We start from the raw sequence: 10725 nt of genomic DNA on the forward strand, positions 1-10725 counted from the left end.
AGACAATACTGAAAAGCTTTTTCAAACTTCGAACTCTGACATCCAGAGACTCTCATTAGAATAATATCTGTCAAACTGTTTTCCAGAATGATTTCTAATATTGGACTGAATCGCATATAAAGCTCATTGAATCTGGTCCACATTTGACAATAATGATCATCATTTTCTACAGTTATTAGAGGATATCAGCGGCGACTCCATCATGTGACTTGTGTCCAGATTTTAAATCCAGCATTAAAGCTTTCAGTGGTTGATGTGAGTGATGGTTTGTAATAGGGTGTGGAGCGTCTGTATTCAGACTCAATACAGGACAATATTTACCAATGAATCACACAGAGAGAACAGGGTTAGGAGGAAAGTGTGTGAGAGAGGGAGAGAGACAGAGAGAGAGTGAGAGAGAGAGAGAGAGAGAGAGAGAGAGAGAGATCTGCTGCGCTGCGTGAGGAACGTGAGCATGAGGAAGCCAGTGATTGGTGTTATGAGTTACACAAAGTTTTCACAGAGCCGGCGGGAAAAGGGCTTGTCAGGACCTTCCTAAAAGCCACACCCTTTGAGAAAGAGAACACTACAGGAACGAGAGTGGGGGCGGAGCCAGAGGAGGGGCCAGCTAGAGAGCAGCTGGAGGGATAGTTCAGGCAATGGGGAGTAATGAGACGAAGGGGTGGGGCCAGGGGGAGGGGCCAGCAAGAGAGCAGCTGTTGGGATAGATCAGGGAAAAGGCAGTCATGAGGGTGAGGGGGCGGGGGCGGGGCCTGTTAGAGAGCGGCTCGAGGGATAGATGAGAGTAAATGCAGTGATGAGGGTGAGGGGGCGGGGCCTGTTAGAGAGCGGCTCGTGGGATAGATGAGTGTAAGGGGGCGGGGCCTGGGTGGAGTCAGGGGCGGGGCCTGTTAGAGAACGGCTGGTGGGATAGTTGAGAGTAAAGATCTCCAGTCGACACAGATCTCATCTGGAAGTGTGCAGTTGCTCTCCTCCTTCTGTTATTCAGCAGGTAAGATCTGAAACTCTTCTCAGTCTCTCTACTCCTCCACTCGGGAGCTCTGGGGGGATTCCAGGCTTCACAACACTAGTTCAGAGAGGGTGTGTGAGTGCGTGTTGGTGTGTGTGAGCATGTATCTGGCTGAGAGGAGTGTGTTCGGTCAGCGAGAGCCTGAGCTGATGTTGTTCTGTGTGATATATGGGAAATCCTGAGAAACATGGGAATCGGAGGGTCTGAAGTGGGACAGATGGGAAGAGAGGAGGGACGCTTCTTTAAGGAGTGGCATTTCTGTGCAATGCTGAAGACATGTTTCAACCCATCGAGCTGTAACAACACTTGATCCGCTCATTCATACCTGCTGAACACACACACACACACCCTCTGAACAGGGCGGGTTCACACTGGCTTCATGTGCTGCTGTTGAAATGTGCTGAACCTAACCTCAGGGAGTTTATCTGTGTGTGTTTCTCTCCATCTGTCAGTCATGTTGGCGTTACTCGCTGCCATCTTCTTCCTCCACCTCTCCTGCATCGCTCTGCTGCTGGCCGCCACCATCCATAACGTGAGTTACACACACACTCCGAGCAGAAGAGGGCCCTCACACACACACTTGATTATTCATCAGCTTACTACCTTCAATTTAGTGTTCATCTCCAGTTTAGGAACATGCTTCAGCAGTGTTTGGAAACTGTGGGAAAATTAAGCAAAAAATTAAGTATCGAAGAAATTTGTTACATGACAGAGCAATATTGATATGATCCACATTCACACTAAAGCTGAAGCTTCTTGATTAAACTATGGTTTAATGATACCGGAAGAACTGAACGCAGAACTGACATTTGAGTAGAAATCCGTGCCTAGAGTCTGTTGAATGATGTCTCTCTCACTCCTGCTGATATGATGTGTGTGTGTGTGTGTGTGTGTGTGTGTGTGTGTGTGTGTGTGTGTGTGTGTGTGTGTGTGTGTGTGTGTGTGTGTGTGTGTAGGCCTGGTGGGTGACCGAAACTATGTCCACTGATATCTGGACTCGCTGGACTCTGGACGCAGGCGGACACTGGAACTACACTGAGATTTCTGAAATCTATGTCAAAGGTCTGAACAAACACATATTCATCAGTTCAGTCATTCATCTGAGTGATAACAACAGTCACACACACACACGCACACGCGCACACGCACACACACACACACACACACACACACACACACACACACACACACACACACACACACACACACACACACACACACACACACACACACACACACACACACTCTGAGAGTTTGTCAATCACTCATTCCTCTCTCATTTTAAACGTCAAACAGTGAGGAACACCCGAATGGCTGGGACTTTATGTTGTTGTGCAGCATTTTCAGCAGTTTTTGCAGACTTTACTTTTTTTACGTTTAGTAACAATAGTAATATTTTAGAAGCTGGATCAGATGTATCTGCTGAAGATATGACAAACACATTTTCTTTAATGCTTCATCCACTTCCAGCTTCAACAATAAGCCGTCAGAAGCTGCTGTTGAGTTTCTAATTCAGTCTGAAAAAATGTTTCCGTGTGGTTCTATACAGAGTATAGTGTTCTTGGCTCAATATCAAAGAACACAAAAAGCTTCTATATACTGTATACTTCTATATACATATTATTTACATGATTCATGGGTCATTTCCAGTGTTGAGGAAAGTTACTTTCAACTTACCTTTAACTTACCTAGTTACTTTTTATGTAAAGTAATGTTAAATGTTACTTTTGCGTTTCTTTTTCTGGCATGTTCTTTTAGAAAACAAAAAAATCATTCTTTAAATAGTATTTTTGGGTGAACGCAAAGGCTGAAGGAAATGCAAAGTCAGTCAATAAAAAGGAAAACAAAGTGACTTATTTGAAAAAGTAACTCTGATGGTTTGTTGTGAATTTAAAAGTAATTTTACTTTACTTGTTTCTTGAATAAAGTAACCTGATTACGTAACTTGCGTTACTTGTAATGCGTTACGCCCAACACTGGTTATTTCAATATTTTTTTTTAGAAAAAAAGTATGTTTATGAACTATTTAAAAGTACATTTAAACACAATGAATAAATTAAAATGAAAGGTTCTATACATGAAGCGCCTGACGGAATATTTAAAGGCTCTAATAGAAGCGTGTGGTTTAACTCTAAATTTTTGCAGCTCAGACACTCACGTGCAGCGTTGTGGGTAACTTGTAATTTTGTAACTTGTACTTTTTCAAGTACTCTGATACTACTTTACTAGTTTTTCACCAAGTAAAGTAACGCATTACTTTTCAATTTACAACAAAATATGTTGTAAGTTGTAAGTTACTTTTTCAAATTAGTAACGCTAGTTCATTTTTCACATTTATTGACTGACCGCTCTCCTGTCCTCATGTTGAGAGAAATAAAGTGAGGAGGTGGTAATTACAAACAGTAAAATGCAGAATTTTACGCAAAACTTTTAAAATTAACTAGATTAAATGACACAAATATACTTATGTATTTAATCTCACTTTATTAACCAATGTCTTTGCTGCTGACCTTCAATGACCTAATTCAACCATACTAATAAGCAAAAATCACTTTAGATTTGATTTAGAAATAAGAGTGTTAATAAGAGAGAAGACTTCCTTCTCCTGTATCCTATTGTTCTATAATCCAGAATAACAGAAGCTGAAGCTGAAAGCTGTACAGTAGTAAATATGCATTTCCTTCAGCCTGAGGTTTATTCACTTCACTTTTGCTGTGAAAGGTCCTTAACATTTGCCAAAAATGACAAACAAGCAAGACCAAGCCCAATGAGAAAAAGTAATGCAAAAGTAATGTAACATATTACTTTCCATAAAAGGTAACTAAGTAATGGAATTAGTTAATTTTTTTGGGAGTGACACAATAATGTAATGCATTACTTTTAAAAGTTACTTTTGATGTTTCAGCTCAAACACTTACGTGTCTGTGTGTGTGTTGTGTTAATGTTTCAGAGTATCTGCAAACGGTTCAGGCCAGCTCTGTGCTCGCGTGTATCTTCTGCATCCTGGGCGTGTTCGTGTTCGTGGCTCAGCTCTACACACTACCTAAAGGAAGACGCTTTCTGTTCACTGGAGCCTTCCAGCTGCTGGCCTGTGAGTGACGCACGCACACACGCTGCTACACTACACTCTCTCACACACACACATACTGCTACACTACACTCTCTCACACACACACATACTGCTACACTACACTCTCTCTCTCTCTCTCACACACACACACACACACACACACACACACACACACACACACACACACACACACACACACACACAATCACAATCACAGCCTCAAGTCTTTTTGAGTATGATGCTACAAGCTTGGCACACCTATTTTAGGGCAGTTTCTCCCAATCTTCTTTGCAGAACCTCTCAAGCTCCATCAGGTTGGATGGGGAGTGTTGGTGCACAGACATTTCAGATCTCTCCAGAGATGCTCAATCGGGTTCAAGTCTGGGTTCTGGTGGGCCACTCAAAGACATTCACAGAGTTGTCCCATGGCCACTATGTTATCTTGGCTGTGTGTTTAGGGTCGTTTGTTATCTTGGCTGTGTGTTTAGGGTCGTTGTCCTGTTGGAAGATGAGCCATTGCCCCAGTCTGAGGTCCAGAGCAGGTTTTCATCAAGGACATCTCTGTACATTTATCTTTCCCTCGATCCTGATGAGTCTCCGTCCCTCATCTTTCCTTCGATCCGGACTAATCTCCCAGTCCCTCATCTTTCCCTCGATCCTGCCTAGTCTCCCAGTCCCTCATCTTTCCCTCAATCCTGCCTAGTCTCCCAGTCCCTCATCTTTCCCTCGATCCTGTCTAGTCTCCCAGTCCCTCATCTTTCCCTCAATCCTGATGAGTCTCCCAGTTCCTCATCTTTCCCTCGATCCTGACAAGTCTCCCAGTCCCTCATCTTTCCCTCGATCCTGACGAGTCTCCCAGTCCCTCATCTTTCCCTCGATCCTGCCTAGTCTCCCAGTCCCTCATCTTTCCCTCGATCCTGACGAGTCTCCCAGTCCCTCATCTTTCCCTCGATCCTGCCTAGTCTCCCAGTCCCTCATCTTTCCCTCGATCCTGTCTCGTCTCCCAGTCCCTCATCTTTCCCTCAATCCTGATGAGTCTCCCAGTTCCTCATCTTTCCCTCGATCCTGACAAGTCTCCCAGTCCCTCATCTTTCCCTCGATCCTGACGAGTCTCCCAGTCCCTCATCTTTCCCTCGATCCTGCCTAGTCTCCCAGTTCCTCATCTTTCCCTCGATCCTGACGAGTCTCCCAGTCCCTCATCTTTCCCTCGATCCTGATGAGTCTCCCAGGTCCTCATCTTTCCCTCGATCCTGACGAGTCTCCCAGTCCCTCATCTTTCCCTCGATCCTGCCTAGTCTCCCAGTTCCTCATCTTTCCCTCGATCCTGACGAGTTTCCCAGTTCCTCATCTTTCCCTCGATCTTGTCTAGTCTCCCAGTCCCTCATCTTTCCCTCGATCCTGCCTAGTCTCCCAGTCCCTCATCTTTCCCCCGATCCTGACGAGTCTCCCAGTTCCTCATATTTCCCTCGATCCTGACGAGTCTCCCAGTCCCTCATCTTTCCCTCGATCCTGATGAGTCTCCCTGTTCCTCATTTTTCTCTCGATCCTGACGAGTCTCCCAGTTCCTCATCTTTCCCTCGATCCTGTCTAGTCTCCCAGTCCCTCATCTTTCCCTCGATCCTGCCTAGTCTCCCAGTTCCTCATCTTTCCCTCGATCCCGCCTAGTCTCCCAGTTCCTCATCTTTCCCTCGATCCTGACGAGTCTCCCAGTCCCTCATCTTTCCCTCGATCCTGATGAGTCTCCCAGGTCCTCATCTTACCCTCGATCCTGACGAGTCTCCCAGTCCCTCATCTTTCCCTCGATCCTGCCTAGTCTCCCAGTTCCTCATCTTTCCCTCGATCCTGACGAGTCTCCCAGTTCCTCATCTTTCCCTCGATCTTGTCTAGTCTCCCAGTCCCTCATCTTTCCCTCGATCCTGCCTAGTCTCCCAGTCCCTCATCTTTCCCTCGATCCTGCCTAGTCTCCCAGTCCCTCATCTTTCCCCCGATCCTGACGAGTCTCCCAGTCCCTCATCTTTCCCTCGATCCTGCCTAGTCTCCCAGTTCCTCATCTTTCCCTCGATCTTGACGAGTCTCACAGTTCCCTGCTGCTTTTAAACACCCCCACATCTGAAGCTGCTTCACTGTAGGGATGGTATTGTCCAGGTGATGAGCGGTGCCTGCTTTCCTCCAGACATGATGCTTGCCATTCAGGCCAAAGAGTTCTTTCTTCATCAGACCAGAGAATTTTGTTTCTCATGGTCTGAGAGTCCTTCAGGTGCATTTTGGCAAACTCCAGACTGGCTGTCGTGTGCCTTTTACTGAGGAGCGGCTTCCGTCTGATTGGTGGAGAGCTGCAGAGATGGTTGTTCTTCTGAAAGGTTCTCAGGCCTGATTGGTGGAGAGCTGCAGAGATGGTTCTTCTGAAAGGTTCTCAGGTCTGATTGGTGGAGAGCTGCAGATATGGTTGTTCTTCTGAAAGGTTCTCAGGCCTGATTGGTGGAGAGCTGCAGAGATGGTTCTTCTGAAAGGTTCTCAGGCCTAATTGGTGGAGAGCTGCAGAGATGGTTGTTTTTCTGAAAGGTTCTCAGATCTGATTGGTGCAGAGCTGCAGAGATGGTTGTTCTTCTGAAAGGTTCTCAGATCTGATTGGTGGAGAGCTGCAGAGATGGTTCTTCTGAAAGGTTCTCAGGCCTGATTGGTGGAAAGCTGCAGAGATGGTTCTTCTGGAAGGTTCTCAGGCCTGATCGGTGGAGAGCTGCAGAGATGGTTCTTCTGAAAGGTTCTCAGGCCTGATTGGTGGAGAGCTGCGTAGATGGTTGTTCTTCTGAAAGGTTCTAAGATCTGATTGGTGCAGAGCGGCAGATATGGTTGTTCTTCTGAAAGGTTCTCAGGCCTGATTGGTGGAGAGCTGCAGAGATGGTTGTTCTTCTGAAAGGTTCTCAGATCTGATTGGTGCAGAGCTGCAGATATGGTTGTTCTTCTGAAAGGTTCTCAGGTCTGATTGGTGGAGAGCTGCAGAGATGGTTCTTCTGAAAGGTTCTCAGGCCTGATTGGTGGAGAGCTGCAGAGATGGTTCTTCTGAAAGGTTCTCAGTTCTGATTGGTGGAGAGCTGCAGAGATGGTTGTTCTTCTGAAGGGTTCTCAGGCCTGATTGGTGCAGAGCTGCAGAGATGGTTGTTCTTCTGAAAGGTTCTCAGATCTGATTGGTGCAGAGCTGCAGAGATGGTTGTTCTTCTGAAAGGTTCTCAGATCTGATTGGTGGAGAGCTGCAGAGATGGTTCTTCTGAAAGGTTCTCAGGCCTGATTGGTGGAAAGCTGCAGAGATGGTTCTTCTGGAAGGTTCTCAGGCCTGATTGGTGGAGAGCTCCAGAGATGGTTCTTCTGAAAGGTTCTCAGGCCTGATTTGTGGAGAGCTGCGTAGATGGTTGTTCTTCTGAAAGGTTCTCAGATCTGATTGGTGCAGAGCTGCAGATATGGTTGTTCTTCTGAAAGGTTCTCAGGCCTGATTGGTGGAGAGCTGCAGAGATGGTTCTTCTGAAAGGTTCTCAGGCCTGATTTGTGGAGAGCTGCGTAGATGGTTGTTCTTCTGAAAGGTTCTCAGATCTGATTGGTGCAGAGCTGCAGATATGGTTGTTCTTCTGAAAGGTTCTCAGGCCTGATTGGTGGAGAGCTCCAGAGATGGTTCTTCTGAAAGGTTCTCAGGCCTGATTTGTGGAGAGCTGCGTAGATGGTTGTTCTTCTGAAAGGTTCTCAGATCTGATTGGTGCAGAGCTGCAGATATGGTTGTTCTTCTGAAAGGTTCTCAGGCCTGATTGGAGGAGAGCTGCAGAGATGGTTGTTCTTCTGAAAGGTTCTCAGGTCTGATTGGTGGAGAGCTGCAGAGATGGTTCTTCTGAAAGGTTCTCAGGCCTGATTGGTGGAGAGCTGCAGAGATGGTTGTTCTTCTGAAAGGTTCTCAGATCTGATTGGTGGAGAGTAGCAGAGATGGTTGTTCTTCTGAAAGGTTCTCAGATCTGATTGGTGGAGAGCTGCAGATATGGTTGTTCTTCTGAAAGGTTCTCAGGCCTGATTGGTGGAGAGCTGCAGAGATGGTTGTTCTTCTGAAAGGTTCTCAGGTCTGATTGGTGGAGAGCTGCAGAGATGGTTCTTCTGAAAGGTTCTCAGGTCTGATTGGTGGAGAGCTGCAGAGATGGTTGTTCTTCTGAAAGGTTCTCAGATCTGATTGGAGGAGAGCTGCAGAGATGGTTGTTCTTCTGAAAGGTTCTCAGGTCTGATTGGTGGAGAGCTGCAGAGATGGTTGTTCTTCTGAAAGGTTCTCAGGTCTGATTGGAGGAGAGCTGCAGAGATGGGTTCTCAGGTCTGATTGGAGGAGAGCTGCAGAGATGGTTGTTCTTCTGAAAGGTTCTCAGGTCTGATTGGTGGAGAGCTGCAGAGATGGTTCTTCTGAAAGGTTCTCAGGCCTGATTGGTGGAGAGCTGCAGAGATGGTTGTTCTTCTGAAAGGTTCTCAGATCTGATTGGTGGAGAGTAGCAGAGATGGTTGTTCTTCTGAAAGGTTCTCAGTTCTGATTGGTGCAGAGCTACAGATATGGTTGTTCTTCTGAAAGGTTCTCAGGCCTGATTGGTGGAGAGCTGCAGAGATGGTTGTTCTTCTGAAAGGTTCTCAGGTCTGATTGGTGGAGAGCTGCAGATATGGTTGTTCTTCTGAAAGGTTCTCAGGCCTGATTGGTGGAGAGCTGCAGAGATGGTTCTTCTGAAAGGTTCTCAGGTCTGATTGGTGGAGAGCTGCAGATATGGTTGTTCTTCTGAAAGGTTCTCAGGTCTGATTGGTGGAGAGCTGCAGAGATGGTTGTTCTTCTGAAAGGTTCTCAGATCTGATTGGTGGAGAGTAGCAGAGATGGTTGTTCTTCTGAAAGGTTCTCAGTTCTGATTGGTGCAGAGCTACAGATATGGTTGTTCTTCTGAAAGGTTCTCAGGCCTGATTGGTGGAGAGCTGCAGAGATGGTTGTTCTTCTGAAAGGTTCTCAGGTCTGATTGGTGGAGAGCTGCAGATATGGTTGTTCTTCTGAAAGGTTCTCAGGTCTGATTGGTGGAGAGCTGCAGAGATGGTTGTTCTTCTGAAAGGTTCTCAGGCCTGATTGATGGAGAGCTGCAGAGATGGTTCTTCTGGAAGGTTCTCAGGCCTGATTGGTGGAGAGCTGCGTAGATGGTTCTTCTGGAAGGTTCTCAGGCCTGATTGGTGGAGAGCTGCAGAGATGGTTCTTCTGGAAGGTTCTCAGGCCTGATTGATGGAGAGCTGCAGAGATGGTTCTTCTGGAAGGTTCTCAGGCCTGATTGGTGGAGAGCTGCAGAGATGGTTGTTCTTCTGAAAGGTTCTCAGGTCTGATTGGTGGAGAATTTAAAGTATCATGGCAAAGGCTGTGAATACTTATGTACATGTAATTTTTTCATTTTTTATTTTTAATAAATTTGCAAAGATTTAAAACAAACTTCTTCCACATTGTCACTATGGGGTATTGTTTGTAGAATTTTGAGGAAAAAAATGCATTTCATCAATTTTGGAATAAGGTTGTAACATAAAAAAAAATAGAAAAAGTGAAGCGATGTGAATACTTTCCGGATGCACTGTACTCTCTCATACTCACACAAACTCTTGTGTTCCTCAGTTCTTTGCATCCTGATCGCGGCCTCCATCTACACGGACACCTTCCATAAGAACGAACAGACCGGCTCGTATGGAGCCTCCTTCATCCTGGCCTGGATCTCCGTCTGCCTCACCTTCATCTCCTGCGTCACCTACTTCATCCTACGCAAGAAAACTGCGTGAACAACAACACACACACACTCAAAGACTACATGACAAACACACGCACACTCCATCAAAAGATCTTTAAACGCTCGTGTTGTTGTTATCCCTTGATCTCAGGCTGCGCTCGAGTGTTTCAGAGCATCTGCAGATCAACATATGATAATATAGATGAATGTAATCTTAGAGACATACAGAGTCTAAATCACTCATCATTTCTAACATCAAGCCCCATAAACACATGGGTGATTCTTTAGATTACCTCAACAAACTCCTGCAAACTGTTTGTTTCTATGTTAAAACATTTATCATGTGTCCTGAACTAAAGATCTGATCCGGACTTTAGTCACTTTGGATTTTGTCAATTTAAGCATTTAATTATTGGTCACTGCAAAATGTAATTTCCATCACAACATGAAATAACCGATTTGAATTAAAAATGGCTTTTTTTATTTTATTTTTTATAATACATCGCTTAATCACAATTAATAAGACCCACATTATAGAGACATGTTCGCATGTTTAAACAACTTTTAATGACTGGGAATATTTAATAAATCAGATCCTTTAAAACTGGAGTCAAAGGAAAATGTCCCAAAATGGAAAAATCTCCAACATTTATTTCAAGATAATTCTGTCACTTTGTTTTCCATGAAATAATGTATTTCTGTTGATGTTTTCTGATGAAAGCAACTTTAGAGTCTAGTAATAATTAAAATATTAACAGCAAATACCAACAAAGCACACAGTTTGTTTATTTACAGAATGAAGTGGAATTTCTTCCTCAATGACAGTGTGAATATTTCAAAGGGCAAAACTTCATCACAAGAAAAACAAAACAATGAAATACATTTATATT

The 10725-nt window shown here is 45.0% G+C and overlaps 2 protein-coding genes across 2 annotated transcripts in view; one reads left to right on the forward strand and one right to left on the reverse strand.

Moving 5' to 3' along the window:
* Positions 1 to 804: 804 nt before the first annotated feature.
* Positions 805 to 10607, forward strand: emp1b (epithelial membrane protein 1b). The gene is made up of 5 exons (XM_077205747.1): positions 805 to 991; positions 1462 to 1541; positions 1966 to 2071; positions 3960 to 4100; positions 9727 to 10607. The coding sequence occupies exons 2-5, from the start codon at positions 1464 to 1466 to the stop codon at positions 9885 to 9887; spliced, it is 486 nt and encodes a 161-aa protein (XP_077061862.1). The 5' UTR covers positions 805 to 991; positions 1462 to 1463; the 3' UTR covers positions 9888 to 10607.
* A 78-nt stretch (positions 10608 to 10685) lies between these two features.
* Positions 10686 to 10725, reverse strand: part of gsg1 (germ cell associated 1) — a 15954-nt gene continuing 15914 nt past the window's right edge. The window contains exon 5 of the mRNA XM_077205748.1: positions 10686 to 10725. This exon is cut by the window's right edge and continues 570 nt beyond it. The gene's annotated coding sequence lies outside the window, so the exon portion shown is untranslated.

This window comes from Siphateles boraxobius, unplaced genomic scaffold (genome assembly GCF_051911475.1).
Source record: "Siphateles boraxobius isolate OS27281-9 unplaced genomic scaffold, OSU_SipBor_1 54, whole genome shotgun sequence".
Taxonomy (NCBI): domain Eukaryota; kingdom Metazoa; phylum Chordata; class Actinopteri; order Cypriniformes; family Leuciscidae; genus Siphateles; species Siphateles boraxobius.

Bases quoted from the DNA above. Each gene is read 5' to 3' on its own strand.
- emp1b (XM_077205747.1), top strand. From the start codon at position 1,464: ATGTTGGCGTTACTCGCTGCCATCTTCTTCCTCCACCTCTCCTGCATC. The intron at 1,542-1,965 runs GTGAGTTACACA...GTGTGTGTGTAG, and splicing joins TGGCCGCCACCATCCATAAC to GCCTGGTGGGTGACCGAAAC. The intron at 4,101-9,726 runs GTGAGTGACGCA...TGTGTTCCTCAG, and splicing joins AGCCTTCCAGCTGCTGGCCT to TTCTTTGCATCCTGATCGCG.